Here is a 17,670-nt window from a genome sequence, read left to right as displayed (position 1 = left end):
ATTAACAGTAGCAAAACCACAGTTGTGAAGTAGCGACGAAGATAATCTTATGGTTGGGGGTCACCACAGCATGAGGAGCTGTGTTGGCAGGTCGCGGCATCAGGAAGGTGGAGAGCCAGGGCCCTAGAGGACCAGGATCGGAGGAGGGAGAGGCAGGAGTCGGGGGCACGGAGGGAGGGAAGGCGACAGAACAAACACACACAGGCACAGTGCGAGTTCTGCCAAGTCCTTTACTTCGGGTCGGAAAGGAACAGCCCCACGCTGTCCGCTGCAGATACACAGATTCAGAGTACAGTGCTGGTCGTCCGAGGACACGCACACGCCTCACGTTCTCCGTCATGCTTTTTTTTTTCTTTTTCTTTTAGAAAGATACCGTTTACCAAAAAGAAACTTCAGCAGTACAGGAAAAACGAATTTCCCAATAAGTGTACGAAAACCTAAGATTCCCAATGGAATCAGATTATCTTCCCGCTGTCCACCTGGAGCACCGCCGCACGCTGGTGGGCGCGGCCGCCCGCACCCCAGGACGCTCGCTTCCGGCGAGGGCGCCGCTCCCAGAAGCCGGGGCGGCCGGCGGCGCGGGCTCCGCAGGTACCGGGGGTCCGCGGGGGCAGCTGACGCCGGATCCCGTTTCGCTGTATAAATAATTGTTCCCTTAGCAGCAAACGTACGTCTACACGTTCGCAACAGTCCTAGGAAATAAATACTGTGATTATGCGCACAACACGTTAGGACAAGACTCGCTCCCAAGAACAAAAAGCAGCTCGACACTTGATACAGAAAACCCTGATCAGAATCACATGGGCACCTCCAGGCTTAACACATCGTCAGAGGAACAGCACGTTGGAAACCGTCCATGTTCACACAGGGAGGGGGGTGGAGGGGGGGGAGGGTGGCTCTCCAGTTCCAGAACACGTCTTCCGGTTGTGAATGAATGAAAATAACCAACAGGTTGGAAATGGTTGGTTTCGGGGACGACGTCGGTTTTGGTCTCACTTTCGCGTTATTTTCTTTATAGAAAGTTGCACTACGTGTCCATCCGTGGTCTGACTGGTCTTCAGTATTCCATACGCAAATACAGAAAAGAAATTCCTAAAAACCGACAGTTCTTCGCACGCGTGTACATACGTATACATAAAAGGATCTCATCTCGGAAATGGCCGTCATGGACAGAGCCACACACGGATGCTAGACAGGAGTGCTCCCACCTGCAGACAGTGATTTCAGAAACCCACGTACATTCATGGGGTCACAGTAAATATTCCACATGTGACGAGCGACAGAACATACATCTTGTTTGCACTCAAAGCTGATCACAACTGAGATGGACATGTGATTGAAACAGGCCGATGTTTGAACACGTTTTAATTCGGTGGAGGAGGAAGACTGGGATGACAGGAGGGTTTGGTCTTCGTAAGGCCCGTCACCAAAGACCGTTTCGCTGGGAGAGATGGACAAACCGAGAGCGCGAAGTGGATGTAAGAAAATAGCTTCTGTGACTGGGATTTGATTAAAGGTAGGTGTTCTCTCCCACGGGAGCGCGGATCTTAAAAAAGAGATGACAGACGGGCAGGCGAAGCGCCCGGGTGAGCAGAGTCCGCACCCAGGGCTCGCGCGGCGGGAACGGGACAGACGTGTGGCCTCACAAGTTTAAAAAAACAAAAACAAAAAAAAACCCGCAGAGGAAACAAACATGGGATCCGTACCCGCCCACCGCCCCGACGACAGCACAGCATGATCGGCAGCGGGGCGGCTGGCGTCGGAGCGGTCAGCTCAGTGTGCAACAGGAGTACAGAGCACGGATATATATATATATTCGTTTGTACAAAATAAAATCAGCGTCATTTGCCACCGTACACCTTTGCTCCAGGGAGGGGGCGTGCCTGCAGGCTGGTCCCTGGGGGGCCCCCACAGGGCAGAGAGAATCGAACCCAAGAGCAGTCACGTCCCTACGCGTGGATGTTAGGGTGACAATTCAGATTATTTTGCAAACTAATCCTGAGAAAAACCTGTTTACAATTTAAACAGTCATGTTCTGTAAAAAGTATTAACAAATCCACTATTACAAAGAGCCATTTCCTATGCTGTCGTCTATATATACACACAATAAAATGGTAAATATATGCAAAAATACTTTAAAAACACATGCACAGACCCCTTCCCCGGGAATCTGGGCTTCCCACGAGACCTGTCCTCCGACAGCCCCTCCCGCGCGGCCCTGCTCCCTCACTGCACAGAGCGGCGAGGGAGAGTCACGTTCCAGCCAGGCTGACAGGAACGACCCTGTGGTGGCCTAGGCCTCATCGGCGAGCAGCTCCCCCTTTGGGTGCTGCTTGCTTTGGCGCCGTCAGTCTTCGTGATCCGTTCCGTGGCGAGCCGGGAATCAGCACGCGGATGGCGCCAGGCTCGGACCGGACCCGGAGGCTCCTGACGGGCCCCGGAGGCCCCGGAGGTCACTGCACACAGCAGACGTCCGTGGCCACGCCGACTACCTACAGAGGTCGGCGAGGGGGGCGTCCCGCTTGTGCTTCCTCCGCTTGCCGTGGAAGCACGGGTTAGTGGGTTTGCCGGGGTGCGGCTTGCCGGCCGCCAGGCCGCCGTGGCTGCCGGGAGCGGTACCTTGGAAGCCTTTGCTGGAGGAGCGGAAGAGCCGGGCGGGTCCGTGCTGCGGGGGAAGGGAGAGAGGTCAGTCCAGAGCCGCCATCGGCTTGCCCACCCGAGCGCTCACAGCCAGGCCGTGCGCTCAGCTGGCGCTGCCCGAGCTGCGGAGCCGGGCTCTGTCCCTGGGAATGCCGAGGGCAGACCCCCTGGTCCCCAGAGCAGGTGGGCACACTCCTCCCCAGGGGCCTGCAGACAAGAGGCCACAGGGAGTGGCCCCGCAGCCGCCCACCTGCCGGCACCTGCCACGCTCACTGCCCCTCGGGGTGATGGGGGCTGGGCCTGAGGCTGTGCCGGGAAGGACCTGCAGGTCAGCGGAGGCAGCGTGACGGACACGCCCTGCGTGGGAGGTGGGATGGCCTCAGGCCGGGCCAGGAGCAAATGGCTCCTTCCCCGATGCAGGGCCCCGGGTGACACAACTCCAGGCAGCACACAGCACACGCCAACACAGGAGCCTGAGCCTTTGCAAGCGGAAGTGGATGCCAAGCCACCGAGCTGGCCAGCTGCTGCCTGACCGTTCACCCGGCCCTGCCTCGGCCACGGCCACGGCCCGGCCCCGCTATTCCCGGTGCGCACGTGGCCACGGCCACCAAGAGCCACACCTGCGGCCGCTCTGCCAGGTCAGCACGAGGGCGGCGGCCGGCATCGCACCACAACCGGACGGACGCCCAGAGGCCTGTGTCCAGGGGCCCAGGCCCTGTCACTAGACACCCGTCGTGCAGTCACTCTTAGAACCAAACACGTGTGCTCTTTAACCTGAGTCTCTGCAAGCCCACATTGAACACGTGTAACCGACATGGAAGAAGCTGGACATACCCCGCACTGACTGCTCACAATGACGCACACATGTGACTGACGTTTAAGGAACAATGACATGCACGTGTAACTGACGTATGAGGAACGACGGGCCCGCACCCGGCTGCTCACGCACCTGGGACTTGCTGGCGCCGCCGGGCGTGGCGGGGGCCGGGGCGCTCTGCGCCTTCCCTCCCGCCGGCGCGGACTCCGCGGCCACGTCCTGCGCCCCCGCGCGGCTCCCGGCGGGCGGGCGGCACAGCAGCTGCTTCGGGGTCTTGCACGGCGTCGCGTCCGAGTCCTGACAAGCAGAGGGTGACAATGGGGCCCGCTAGCCCTCAGCCCCGTCGCAGGGAGCTGTTTCGGCTGAGCCCGGACCGACGGAAGTGAGGATGAGGACGCGCACGAGGGGACGGACGAAGCGAACGGTCACGTTCCTCGGTTCCGGTCGTCCTCCCTCCCGCAATCCGCCCCCTCCCGCCGCCGCCCTGAGCCGCCCGGCTCCGTCAGTTCTGAGGCGACGGGGACGCCATTGCTTCCCAGCACCAGGCAGGGCGTGAGCCCTCCGCCCGGCCCGGCCCGCACTCACCACGTCGCTGGAGCTGGACTGCGTGGCGGACGAGGAGGACACGGGGCCGGACGAGGAGTTGGACGAGTGCTTGCTGAGCGGCTCGGCGGCCTTGCCCCTGCTCTTGCCCAGGCCGTCGTGCTCGCCAGGCAGGCCCCGGGCGCCCGTCTCCAGCGGCGGGGGCCCCACCACCAGGGTGACCCCGTGTCCTGGGGGGGCGGAGAGCGGAGCGCGTTTCCTCCCGAGGCCCGCGGCGCCGTGGGGGCCGCGCGAGGTGCCGGCGGGGGACTCACCGTTGCACGCGGGCTCCGGCCTGCTCTGCCGGCCCCACTGCTTGGAGATCCAGTCCCGGTACGTGGCCACCTCGTCCGTCACCCTGATGATCCTGCCCAGGATGCTGCGGGGAGAGGAGCGGGTGAACTGAGGCGGACCCACACGCCCGCCCGCCCGCCCGCCCACCGAGGACGGGGGCGCTACCTCTCGGTCTCGCTGTTGGGGTAGTGCTTGGCGATGGGCGACACGGCGTGGCTCAGCACCACGTAGGCGTAGTCGAAGGCCTGCTTCACCTGCATGGCCCCGTACGAGCTGCGCCCGACGTCGTTGCCTGCGGAGAGGGGCGGTCAGAGGGGGTCGGGGCCCGGAGCTGCCCGGGACCGGCAGCGACCCCAACTCCAGGCTCCGCGTGGACATCCCGGCTGAGCAGTCAGATCGGTGCTCAGCCAACACGGCCTGGCCCTCCGGGCACCCCCAGGCCGTCCTGCCAACAAGGACGCCCGCTTCCGGAGCGCCCGGCCAAATGCTCCTTCTCTCCGCCGTGTGCACGGCGCCCACAGTCAGCAGCGCCGGGAACCGGGCCGCGGGCTGGAGCCCCGGCGTCCTCTGTAGAGCCGGTCCCTCACCGCCCTCGGTGAGGACCCCGGGACCAGCCAGTCACACGTCACACACGGCCGAGGCCACGCTGCCCTCTGGCTCCCCCGTCACACGGCACAGCCACTGAGGCCGGCGGTGTGGACCGTGCTTCCCTCCCGCCAGGAGGCACCGCCTCCAGGAGCCTCGGGGACGGAGGGCGGGCGGGAGAGGAGGAGGCCGGAGCGGGTAAAGGACAAATGCTGACGGAGGAGACTGCCCGGGGAGCAGTGCCAGGACCGTGACAGACGGCACAGCTCAGCCGAGGCCCTACGGCTCCTCGCCCGTCACCCCGCCAGCCAAACTGGAGACAAAGCCGGCGGGCAGCAGGCGAACGGGGGGAGGCCGAGAACGGAGAACAGACCACGCCCCACTCGTCCAGGGTCTGCAGCGGGTTCTCTGGGGTGTGTGTGTCTGTGTGTGTGTGTGTATGTGTCTGTGTGTGTGTGTCCCTGTGTGTTTCTGTGTGTGCCTGTGTGTCCGTGTGTGTCCATGTGTGTCCATGTGTGTTTCTGTGTGTCCGTGTGTGTGTGTTTCTGTCTGTCTCTGTGTCTCTCTGTGTGTGTGTCCGTGTGTGTATGTGTGTGTGTCCGTGTGTGTGTGTTTCTGTGTGTGCGTGTGTTCTCCCTGGTGTGTGCGGACGTCCACATATTTGCTCGTGAACCATGCTGATGAGGCGAGAGTGACCACCTTAGCATTGATCCTGGACGTCTGGTGGAACCGTGCCGGCCACACCCGCCCTCCGCCCGCCCGCCCGGCCGCAGTACCTGGCTGCAGCGGGTCCTCGATGTAGAGCATCGACGGCCTGTAGCCATCCAGCATGTTCTTCTGAACTTCATCTTTGGCCACATATGAGCCACCATCCTTTATCCGGATGCCGGTCTTTAAATAATTGAAGTGCCGTCCATATAATTCAAAAAACTCTATTAAGAGAACACCATAGTTTGTATTGGGGATGCAAGCATCTTCCCTGGGATGCAACTACAACCAGAAGGAGAAGAAGAGAAGTTACGTTGCACGTCCTCCGACTGCCCGGGGACACACCCGACATCGGACGCCCCCGCCCCCGCTGCCCGCTTCCGACCCGCCTCCCGGCCGCGCTGGCCCCGGGCGGCCGGCTGACCGCAGCCCCGGGAGGGGACGCCTCCCTGCGTCAGTGCGCCCATGTACCCGCTCAGGGCCCCCCTGGCCCCTCGGCAGCCCGTCCACGGGGCGCACAGATTAGTGGCTCCGGGGGCGTGGCCGTGTGCTATTTCCACGGCTGGTCACCGCTACGGAACCCACGCCCCTCCTTAACCCCGGCGGTGAAAAATCAAAACCAGAACACGGGGACTCAGAAAACCACCCTCTTTCCGGGGATGGGAAACTGGCCAATCGCAGGAGGGGACACGTTTGGGGAGTGTCAGTGGCCGGGCAGCGCAGCCTCTCCCGGCGCCCTCACCTGCAGGAAGCTGACGGCCATGAGGAAGAGGCTGTAGGAGCCGATGCCCCCGGTGAAGACCTCGTTGAGGTCGCGCTGCAGGAGGAACTGCTTGAGCACCAGGACGAGGTACGGCAGCACCGGGTACTTCTGGAAGGAGGGCCGGACTCCGCGTGAGGACGCCGAGCGGGAGCGGCCCTCAGCACCAGCGGGAGCCCTCCGCGGCACCCGCCCCGGAGCCGCGCCGACCCACAGGCGGCACCGCCTCAGCACAGGAAGCCTCCCCTCGCCCGGCCCCCTGAGTGAGCTGACCTTGGTGAAGTCCTTGATGAGGTCGGCCGCCCGCACGCCGTTCTGCACGTTGAAGCTGATGTCCACCTTCACCTCCGTGAAGGAGTCGGTGAGCTTGATGATGGGCACCTGGGGGAGGGGCGTAGTGAAGGCTCTGCCGGACCAGGCGAGGCCCGCCCGGGGGAGGGCGTGCGGCCCCACCCCCTCGGGACCTGTGAGCGCACACCCCCCTCCGCCAGCCCGCCTTCCATAGCGCCCCTCCGCACAGCCTGTCACTCCTCAGGGCGGAGGTCTGACACCGGAGGCAGGAACCCCTGATGCCACGCTGCGGAGCAGCTTCCTCCTTGCTGACGGCCGAGCAGTCAGGGGGACCCGGGGCCGAGGCACACTCGCGACCCCTGCGGCCGTCAGCGCTGCCAGGAGCCCAAACACACACTGGCCGGTGTGGCTCAGTGGATAGAGCGCTGGCCTGCGGACTGGAGTCCCAGTTCGATTCCGGTAAAGGGCATGTATCTTGGTTGCGGGCACATCCCCAGGAGGGGGTGTGCAGGAGGCAGCTGATTGATGTTTCTGACTCTCTATCCCCCTCTTTTCCTCTCTGTAAAAAATCAATAAAATGCATATTTTAAAAAAGGAGCCCAAACACAACCCAGCAAGAGGAGACAAAATGCAAGAATCATCCCAAATAAAAAGTGACAATGATTTCGAGAAGACGTTTGGGATTCTAAAAGAACAAAGAACCCTGTGGGCACCACACGTGAGAAGACGTGGGTGGCACACCGGGCCCCGGCCGCCCACCGACAGGCTCCCGGCTGCCCACGCCGCCGTGCCCTGGAGCACATGCGTGCAGACCCCACTAGAAACTCAGCTCCGGGCTCCCACACGAGCGCCCCGGCGGCCAGGCCAGGCCAGCGAGCGCGTGGCCAGACTCATGGAATGCCAAACGTGGCCTGTGCCACGGCGCAGACTCGCCTGGAGCGGAGCGGCCCGGCGGGGCCCCGAGGAGGGCCTGGCCGACACCAGGGCAGCCTGTGCTCCATGGACAGAGCCCGCAGGCCATCCCTCATGACCAGGAGCCCATCCGTGTCCCACACGGTGCCTGTGACGGAGAGAAGGCGCCGGCCGGTGCTGTCGGGACGGCCCTAACCCGGCGGCTGGCGCGGGGGGCGGGAGCGGGCAGCGGGCTGCAGGGGGTGGGAGGAGGGGGGCACAGAGGGACTCACGGTCGCTTTGTCCAGGACCTTCACCGAGTCCTCGTCGGCCACCTTGTGCTTGCGGAGCGCCTCCTCCAGCGTCCAGAGCGGCAGGTTCTCCCACTTGCCGAACACCACCAGGTCGATGTCGCTGCGCACAGAGCAGAGGCTGAGCAGCCCAGCGGGGAGCCCTCTGGCCACCCCCTCCCCTGGCCGCCCCCTCTCCCCCTGCTGCCCCCTCCCCCAGCCCTGCGTGGCGGCCACGCTCCAGGCCCTCCCTGCGATCACGCCTGTGCCTTTCAGACTGAGCGATGTGACTGCTACTCCTGAGCTCACGACACTGTGCGGAAGGGCGAGGGCCCCAGCTCCTACACAGGGACACGGTCAGGAGGGGGGGCGGTGGGGGGAAGGGGAGTGGTCAGGACCCACCCCTCAGCGGCTGTGGGTGGGGCGTGTGCACCCGAGCCCCTGGGTCAGGGTGTGGAGCTCGGGGTGCCGGTGCAGCTCCTAGTAACCCGGCCCCCGTACACGCAGGTGCTTCACCCAGAGGCCCGGGCGTGTGAGTGGTTAGGGGCGGGCGGAGGTCTGGGGGGCCAGCCACAGCCCACTGCTGTGCTGTGGGCAGGCGACCAGAACTGCCCCGCGGCCTGGAGGGAGCTGCTGACCGCTGGCAGGAGTGACAACGACCCCAGGGACCCAGGAGCCCGGGCATGTGGGTATCTGTTCCATCACCCGCCTTCTTTCCACGCTTCCCGTTCACAGGCAGGACAGACACAGCCCAGGACGGGCCCGGTCCCGGAGCGCCGTGTGCTCACCTGGTGGGTAAATACAGGCCGGTTTTGAAACTCCCAAATATCTGCACCTGAAACAGAAACCACTGCATCACCGAGAGCCCCCAGCCAGGAGGAAGGCTGGTGTCTGCTGCCCTCTCCTGGCGCCTCTGAGCACTGCAGCACGCTCTTCCCAGATAGGCACACACTCAGTTCAAGGACCAGCGCAGGCTCAGGTGGAACAGACACTTTCAGCAGGAACATGTCCGTCACATGTGCTCCCGATAGCCACCGACCCTGAACACTGGCCCCGGCCCCCAACGCTGGCCCCTGCCCCCCCAACCCTGGTCCCTGCCCCCAACGCTGGTCCCGGCCCCCCAACGCTGGTCCCGGCCCCCTAACCCTGGTCCCTGCCCCCCTAACCCTGGTCCCTGTCCCCCAAATGCTGGCCCCTGCCCCCAACCCTGGTCCCTGCCCCCAACCCTGGTCCCTGACCCCACGCTGGCCCCTGACCCCTAACCCTGGTCCCTGACCCCCACGCTGGTCCCTGCCCCCCACACGGGGCCCTGCCCCGTAACATTGGAGGAAGCGTCGCCGCAGGAGGAGGACGGGAGCTCAGGTCAGGGTCGTGACCTCAGCGTCCTGACACGTGGAGGTCATTCTCGGTTGTGGGGGGCTGCCCTGTGCACTGTGGGGTGTTGAGCAGCACTCTGGCCTGCGCCCCGCTGAGCGCCAATGACGAGGCCGACAGGAGAGGCCCGGGCAGGAGCGGCTCAGTAACGTTGGCGTGTCCTCTCTCCCCACCCACAGCCCCTCGTTTGGTGCTGGTGTTTAACCAATGGGAAAGAAAACCAGACAAGGCCCCGTGGCCCCGGGCCCGAGCCTAAGGAAGGTCAGCACAGTGACAGTGACGGATCCTAGTGTGGGCCCTCGGGACACACAAGGCCGTACCACAGACCCAAACGTGCCTGACCCCGTGCAGGAACCACAGACAGGCAGTCCGGCCGCTGTGCGCACCGGGGAGGCCGTGCGAGGAGCCAGGGGTCGGAGCAGAGGACGGCGTGTGTGGGGGGGAGAAGAGGGGGCAGACGCCGGCATCGGCCTGAGAACGTGACCTCCCGGCGACAGGAGCTGTGCCCCACCCTCCTGTAAACGCACTGCTCACGGCGGCACCCCGGGTCACACACCGTGAGGCGGACCCCCCTCTCACCCCTCCTGCGCTCTGCCAGGCCCACACCCCGAGCCCGGCCGGGAGCGGCCGACTGCGTGCTAATGATCGGGGCCCATCCCAAAGGCCAGCGGAACCCCTGGCCTGACAAATGCGCAGACAGCTGCCCGGAGGCCGCAGCCCCGCTCCCCGCCGCCCCGTGCTCACGTCGGCGCTGGGCCAGAGCTCCTTGATGACGCTCTCGATCCGGTTCACCACCTCCATCCGCATCTTCTCCTCCTCCGGCCGCGGCGACATGTACTCGTAGAAGTCACTGATCTCCTCGTGCAGCCTGCAAGGGAGGGCGACGGTCACGGCGGGCGCACGGTCACGGCGGGCACACGGTCACGGGAGGGCGACGGTCACGGGAGGGCGACGGTCACGGCGGGCGCACGGTCACGGGAGGGCGACAGTCACGGGGGGCGCACGGTCACGGGAGGGCGGGCAGCCTCCACAAGCCGGTCCCACAGCCCCTCTATGCCTGAGCCTCCCGCTACCTTCACCCTAACGCTGCCACTCCGATGGGAGCGAATGGAACTATATCAAAACCACAAAGTGATTCCACAGACACGGGCCCGGGGAGTCCGATGGCACGCTCACAGCCCTGCGGGGCCCGAGGTGGCCGCGCAGCCCTGACCGGGACACGGAGGGGCCCGCGCCCGCAGGACGCTCGGGCAGTCACTGCAGCCCGACTCCCATGGGTGCCGCTTGCCTCGGGCTCCCCCCGGGGACGCGCAGACGGCGTATGGAAGTGCCAGGAGTTTCTGGGAGAGCACCCTCCCTCTGCTGGCACCTCCTCCGGGGGGCCCGAGGTCGGGGTGCGGCCTGGCCGCTCTGCTCAGACACAGCCAGCCCCACCGTGCCGACAGCACCGGCCCCGAGCGAGCCCCGTGCGTCTGAGTGAGACCTCCAGAGGCCCTCCGCTGGGTGTGCACCAGGAAACACACACACACACACACACAAACATGTGCGTACATACACATGTGCACATGCGTACACACACATTGTGTTTTCATTTCAGTATCACCCAGAAAACACGCAGAGACCCGCCCGGGACCCCCAGCGCCCCCCTGGGGTTCCCGGCCCACGTGCCTGCTCTTGCCACGCCACCCCAAACAGGACCGGGACAGGTGGGCACTAATGGTCAAGAGCGGGGTCAGCCCTGCAGATACACAACGCACACATGCCCAGAGGAGGCCCTGCGGTTCCCCGAGTCCCGGAGTGGGGAGAACGGGGGGCACGCGCAGAGCAAGAGGGGCACTGGGCCGCTCACGGCTCACGCGCAGCGCTGTGGCTGGAGGGGCCACCCATCCCGTGACAGTCTCATCGCATCGGCTTTGCCGTTTTGTGTGTTGAACTTGTCCGTCTGTCCGCCTTTGTGTCTTTGAAGATAAGGATGTTGAACCTGACGCCGTCATTCGCTCGTTCCATAAGAACCACCTCAGCGAGGCGCCGAGCGCAGCCGGGGAAGGCTGTCTGCGGCCAGTGGGGCCGGGGGAAGGACATCCACACGCAGGGCAACAACCGGGGACCCCTACCTCACACCACAGAGCTCCAGTGGGGGGACCGGCCACCTGACCTGGCCGGCTGAGACCAGAAACTTCCAGAAGGAACCTGCCGTTTGGCGGCACTGGATGGATTGCCAAAAGCACAGGAGACGGCAACCAAGAGGACAGCTGGGACTTGGCCAGAACTGGAAACCCCGTGTGCCAAAGGCCGCCGCCAACAACAGAGAGGAAGCAGCCCAGCGGGAGGAAATGTGTGCAGGCCGCGTGTCTGACAGAGGACTGCTGTCCAAGGTACCTGAGGAATCCTGCAATTCCACAGCGAGAACGCGCAAACGTGGGCGAGAGACTCGAAGGGGCATTTGTCCAAAGAAGACACAGATATTCAATCTGCACAAGAAGACACTCAACCTCATCAGTCATCAGAGAAACACAAATCAAAACCAGGAGATGCCGTTTCAACCCATTAGCATGGCTACTATTAAAAAAAAGAAAAAAGCCAAAACCGTTGTGGCTCAGTGGATAGAGCGTCGGCCTGCGGACTGAAAGGTCCCGGGTTCGATTCCGGTCAAGGGCATGTACCTTGGTTGCAGGCACATCCCCAGTTGGGGTGTGCAGGAGGCAGCTGATGGATGTTTCTAACTCTCTATCTCTCTCCATTCCTCTCTGTAAAAAATCAATAAAATTTATTTTTGAAAATTAAAAAAATAATACCAACATTTCCCCAGTCGCTCAAGGTCAAGACTGTAGCTGAGTATTAAGTCCGCGGTGGGTCCAATCCTCTCCACCCTCCCCTTTTACCGCTCACATTTCTTTGGCCTTCCTCCCATTCCCACCCCATTCCCGCTGGAGAGATTATGCCTTAAACCGAGGTTTCCCGCAGGGTCTTCCTGCTGTCCCACGGTCGCATGTGCACTCCAAAACCCGATGCCATAGTCATCCAGCCCTTGGAAAAAATCTCTCTGGTCCTGGCAGTGTGGCCAGCTCAAACTTTTTCTTTTTATTGATTTATTTTATTTTTATTGATGATCTTAGAGAGCAAGGGAGAGGGAGAAACTGAAACATCGATGATGAGAGGGAATCATGGACCGGCTGCCTCCTGCACAGACCCTTCCGGGAATAGAGTCCACAGCCCGGGCCTGTGCCCTGACCCTGACGGGGAACTGAGCCCTGACCTCCTGGTTCACAGGTCGGCGCTCGGCCCCTGAGCCAGGCCTTTGCCAATCAATGGGCTGGACGAGCATCAGACGCCTGACCCAGGGCGTTCTGGACCCGGGGGCTCGGCCCAAGGACTCTGACTCCGTACGTCTCCTGCATTTGCTACTTCTGTCCGCCCTTCCCTCTCTGGTGACTGACAACTAAGTCTCTGAAAAGGAAAAGGCTCGAGGCTCGCTGTCATGGACAACGGAAGGAGCAGGTGGGCTCTTCCCACACCACGGCGAACCCGGGCAGGACACGGATCCCACAGGAGGAAACAAGCGAAAGCAACTTCACGATGAAGACAAGGCGCCAGGCTGTGGCTCCGCTGGCTAGCGGGTCATCCCCTATAGATCAGGGGTCGGCAAACTCATCCGTCCACAGAGCCAAGTACCGACAGCACAACGATGGACATTCCTTCGGAGAGCCACATTTTTTAAAACTTAAACTTCTTCTAACGCCACTTCTTCAACACAGACCCGCCCAGGCCGTGGTGTTTTGTGGAAGAGCCACACTCCAGGGGCCAAAGAGCCGCGTGTGGCTCGGGAGCCGCAGTTTGTTGACCACCACCCTAGACGGAAAGTTGGTGGGTGTGATCCGAAGTTGGGGCACCTATGGGGGTCCATCGGTCAATGTCTCCACAGACCGATCCTCAGGTGAGGATTGAAAAAAATTTTTTTTTTTAATTTTTAAAGAAAAAGAAAGCAAACCCATCCAGATGCTCTTATATAAACACTCTTCAATAAAAATAAAAAAATAAAAAGTAAAAAAAACCCACATGTTAAACTGCTGCCCTCCTCTCAGAGACAGAAACAAAAAGAAGGAAAGTCTGATAAGTGGTGAGAGGTTATAATCAGTCTGAACAGTAATCCCAAGTAAATAAACCAACCTTCCTTCCTTCCTTCCTTTATTTACTTATTTATTTATAGAGAGAAAGGGAGAGAGATAGAGTCAGAAACATGGATGGGAGAGAAACATCAACCAGCTGCCTCCTGCACACCCCCCACCAGGGATGTGCCCACAACCAATTACACACGCCCTTGACCGGAATCGAACCTGGGACCTTTTAGTCCGCAGGCCGACGCTCTATCCACCGAGCCAAAGCTGTCTGGGCTCACCTTCCTCCCTTTAACCCCTTAGAGGGCAGCACCATCCGAACAAGACCAGACCGCTTCTGAGTTCAAACGTGACCTGTAATCGCACCTTCACCACCGACACCAGGAGGGCGGACACTCCTGACCAGAGGCCGCAGCACTGGGTTTCTGAGGGACCTTTGTGGACGTGCACAAAGAAGCTTCAGGAACCGGAATTAGGGAACTCGGCGGTTTTAGTTGACGGATCACTTCACGGGAGCTTATTCCTGACCCGGCACCGAGAGAGGGACCAGAACCTCAGTCCACGTGCCCTCCGAGCCCCAGGTCCACGCTCCGCCCGCCTGCCCGGCCGCCCGGCTGCACTCCCGGGATGGAGCCCGGAGCCTTAGGAGAAGGGATGGCCATGGGGCGCTCTGGAGCTCAGCAGCTGGGTCAAGCCTGGAAGGGTGCCCCTGGGGAGGGGCAGTGAGGACGGACTCCACACGTTCCCGGCACAGCCTGAACTGCTCGACCGACCGACCGACCGACCGTCCGACAGCATCTTCCCCAAAAGGTGTGAGCTGTAACAGCAGCGTCTGGCAGACCCCGGCCCTCCAGAAGCCGATGGAACCCACCAACCGGTTCCCCCAGACCTTCCACCCGCTCCGCCTGCCCGGGCGGCAGAACGGGGAACCTGAGAGAAGGCGCCAGCGGGGACGGCTGGCAGCTTCCTCTGCCTCCAGCCCGCGGGCAGCGTGAGGAGTGAAGAGCAATCTGAAGGCTCCTGCTCCACTCCACGCGCCGGGCAAATGCATGCACACACTCTCTCACACACACACTCTCTCTTTCTCTCACATACACACACACACACTCACACACTCACAAATACACACACACTCACACAATCTCACACATATACACACACAATCACACACACATACTCTCACACACACACACACACACACACACACTCACAATCTCACACACATACACACACAATCTCTCTCTCTCTCTCTCTCTCTCTCTCTCTCTCTCACTCAGTAGCAGGTCCTACCCAGCAGAGGGCTCTGCCGGGACCGGGCTGTGACTTCCCCGCTGGGCACCCACTTCCCCCGGCGGGAGCTGCCTTGTGTAACACTGAACTTTACCCACTGTCACCGCCGGTGCAACTCTCCCCGCAGCATGCAGCTCCCCCCATGGAGAGCCTGGCCGCCCCGCCAGGCGCTGGGGCCAGGGCCATGAACTCCTAGAAAGTTCCATGGCCGCGCAAGAGGCGCTCCCAGCTCCACCCGCCTGCACGGAGCCCTCCCCCTCCTCCCTCCCCACGGCATCCGGCACCGCTGCCGAGGTGACACATTTTGAAAAGAAAAAGGAAAGAAAAGGAGCCGATGGAGGAGCAGAGGGCCAGCAGCAGGCAAAGCCGTGCTGGGCTGGGATTCCCGTTTGGGGTGAGGGCGGGCGGGGGAGGAGCTTTCTGGATGGTTCTATTCCTGGCCAGGAAACCAGCTCGGGTCCGGTTCCATCAGAAGGCCCGGCACGGCCGCAGGGCCGGGGGATGAACGCTCTCCTGGGGCCAAGCGGCCTCATCAGGGGGTGCGGGTGGCAGCAGGTGGGGGGGCTGCAGGGGGAGGTGGGGGGCTGTAGGGGGAGGTGGGGGGGCTGCAGGGGGAGATGGGGGGGCTGCAGGGGGAGGTGGGGGGCTGCAGGGGGGGTAGGGGAAGGGGTGTTTCCGGTGGGGGGGCTGCAGGGGGGGTAGGGGAAGGGGTGTTTCCGGTGGGGGGGCCGCCTGGGGAGGGGCGCGGTAAGACGGAATGAATGGAGGAGGTCGGGAGGACGGGGACAGTTAGGAGGGAGCGTGCGGATGACTAAGGAGGCGAAGGCGGGCGTGGATGGCCGGAGGGGAGAGGGGAGGCCCCTTAGGGGAAGGGGTGGGGGGTGGACGGGCGAAGGGATGTCCATCTGCCCCCGGAGGCAGCGGTGAAGGAGGCCCCGGGAAGAGCGGTGGCCTCGCCCGGCTCTCCCCACCCCGCCGGGGGCGTGTGCCCCGCGCTGTGCCGGGCGGCCGCACTCACCCCACGACGCCCTGGTTGTAGTTCCGCCGCTTCCAGGGGGTCCCGCTGTGGGCGCCGCCGTCCGGCCGGCCGCCCGCCCCGGGCCGCGCCGCGCCGGGCTGCAGCAGGCTGTAGTTGAGTCCGTAGGTGCTGGCCTTGTTGTCGCGCTTCCGCTTGTTGCTGCCGCCGCCGGAGGCCGGGTCCCCGGCGGGCTCCGCGGCGGGGCCGGCGGCCGAGGCCGGCGCCGGGGACGCGGACGCCGGGGACGCGGACGCCGCCGCCGAGGGCCCCGCGGCTGCCCGGCGGGCCCAGGCCGCGGGCTGGTGGTGGTTGTTGTTGTTGTTGGTCGTCTCCAGGGGCAGGAAGTCCCGCTGCTCCGCGGGGCCGGCGCGGTACATGCCGGCCGGGGCCGGGGCCGGGGCCGCGCCGCCGGGGCTGCCGCTGCCGCCGCCGCTGCCGGGGCCGCCGGTGGCCGCGCCGCTCGCGCCGCCGCTGCTGTGACAGTGGTGGTTGAAGTAGAGGTTCCGCAGCCCCTGGGTCGTCTCCCAGATCTGCATCCACAGACTGTTGGACGGTCCGAGCTGCTCTGGCTGGAACCAGGCGATCCTCGGATCCATCAAACGGCGGCGGCCCCGGCCCCCGCCCCTCCCGGCCGCCCGCACGGCCGCCCGCCGCCGCCGCGCCTCAGGCGCACGCCCGGCCTCGCCGCCGCCGCCGCTGCTGCTGCTCCCGCTGCTCCCGCTGCTGCCGCTGCTGCCCGCGCTGCCGGCGGCGCCGCTCCCGCCCTCGGGGGCTCCGCGCGCCTCCCCGCTCCCTCCGCCCCTCCGCTGAGCCTGTCACCGAGGTCCCCGTGCAAATGGCGGCCGCGGCGGCGGCTCCGGAGAAGGACGAGCGGCGGCGGCGGCGGCGGCAGCAGTGGCGGCGGCAGGGGCGGCGGGGTGCGCCTGCTCCGTAGCGTCGGCGCTGCTCCGGCCCGAGGGCGGGGCTCCGGCCGGCCCCGCCCCTCCCGCGCCGCCACGCCCCCGCGCCGGCCCCGCCCCCGCGCCGCGCCGGCCGTCGGCGCGGAGGCCGCGCCGTGCGTCACAGAGGCCGCGGCGCGGTGCCCGCAACCGCCCGGCCCAACCGCCCCGGCGCCGGCCGGGCACCGAGCCCGCACGTACCTGGGCGTCCGGGTGCCCCTCGCGCGCGCACGCCGCCGCCGCCGCCGCCGGTCCCGGTCTCCGCGCCCCGGAGCCTGGGGGAGGCCGCACGGAAGTCGGCGTCCGCTCCGCGGGGAAGGGGTGGGGGGAGACGCCGCCCCGCCCCCGGACCCGCCCCCGCCCGCCTCCCGGATGTCCTTGGGGCCGACCCCGCCCGAGGGCTCCGCTCCCCGCACACCTGCCGCCGGGAGGAAGTGCCCGGCCCGCGCACGTGCGCCGTCCCGGCCGGCCGCGGCTGCGCTGGTGCTGGTACCGGCGCCCGCCGCCCCGCGCGCCCCACGTCCTCCCCGCGCGCCCCGCGCCCGCCGCCCCGCGCCGGCCCCGCCACGCCCCGGCCTCGGCGGAGGCGCCCCGCCGCCTGCGCGGCCGCACGCGCGCGATCGTTGCGTGTGTTGGTCTTGAGCCCAAGCCCACGCCGCGCCGCCGCGCACACGCCAGGGCGCGGATGCGCCGGGCGGACACGGACCCGCGCCGCTGGGGGTGAGGGCGCCGCGCCCGCCCCGGGGTGCACAGCCCTCCTGGACCCCGGGCCTCTCAGACTCACGTGGGGACCAGACACTGCCGGCGGGAGATTTCCCACGCGGTGGCTGTTTGTCTCTTCCCCATCCCTGTGGGTAAGACGCGGAGCAGGGAATGTTAAGTCATCCGAGTCACCAGGAGGGAAAAAGGAATGGGCGCGTCTCCCCTGCGCCTCTAAGGGGGTCCCAAGGCCGCACTCCCAGCCCCAGATTTGGGCCTTCTGTTTGGGGAGATTAATATCCTGGGAAGCTTATTTTTGTTTGCTTTTGTTTTTTGGCAAATGATGAAAAACTATCAAATAAGGAAGTGTTGCTCCCT

At 64.3% G+C, this 17,670-nt stretch overlaps 1 protein-coding gene across 2 annotated transcripts; it reads right to left on the bottom strand.

Moving 5' to 3' along the window:
• Positions 1 to 216: 216 nt before the first annotated feature.
• Positions 217 to 16,949, bottom strand: TENT4B (terminal nucleotidyltransferase 4B). Of its 2 annotated transcripts, XM_084905484.1 has the most exons (13): positions 16,795 to 16,949; positions 15,656 to 16,224; positions 9,977 to 10,100; positions 8,647 to 8,693; positions 7,862 to 7,982; positions 6,660 to 6,767; positions 6,369 to 6,497; positions 5,695 to 5,908; positions 4,499 to 4,625; positions 4,315 to 4,418; positions 4,043 to 4,230; positions 3,590 to 3,754; positions 217 to 2,665 (listed from the first exon to the last, which is right to left on the bottom strand). In XM_084905484.1, exons 2-13 carry the CDS (start codon positions 16,189 to 16,191, stop codon positions 2,489 to 2,491), a joined length of 2,040 nt encoding a protein of 679 aa, XP_084761610.1. In that variant the 5' UTR covers positions 16,192 to 16,224; positions 16,795 to 16,949; the 3' UTR covers positions 217 to 2,488. The 2 variants fall into 2 exon arrangements, with proteins under 2 accessions (XP_084761610.1, XP_084761609.1); XM_084905483.1 differs by lacking the exon at positions 16,795 to 16,949 and having other exon boundaries at positions 15,656 to 16,452.
• Positions 16,950 to 17,670: the final 721 nt, after the last annotated feature.

The sequence above is a fragment of the Pipistrellus hanaki genome, assembly GCF_964339955.1.
Source record: "Pipistrellus hanaki genome assembly, chromosome: 15".
NCBI classification, from domain to species: Eukaryota; Metazoa; Chordata; class Mammalia; order Chiroptera; family Vespertilionidae; genus Pipistrellus; species Pipistrellus hanaki.
Note: the sequence above shows the minus strand (reverse complement) of the source record. Positions and strands in the feature narration are given on the sequence as shown.

Bases quoted from the DNA above. Each gene is read 5' to 3' on its own strand.
- TENT4B (XM_084905483.1), bottom strand. From the start codon at position 16,251: ATGGATCCGAGGATCGCCTGGTTCCAGCCAGAGCAGCTCGGACCGTCC. The intron at 4,626-5,694 runs GTACTGCGGCCG...CCCTCTCCGCAG, and splicing joins CGAGGACCCGCTGCAGCCAG to GCAACGACGTCGGGCGCAGC. The intron at 3,755-4,042 runs GTGAGTGCGGGC...TCTGCTTGTCAG, and splicing joins AGTCCAGCTCCAGCGACGTG to GACTCGGACGCGACGCCGTG.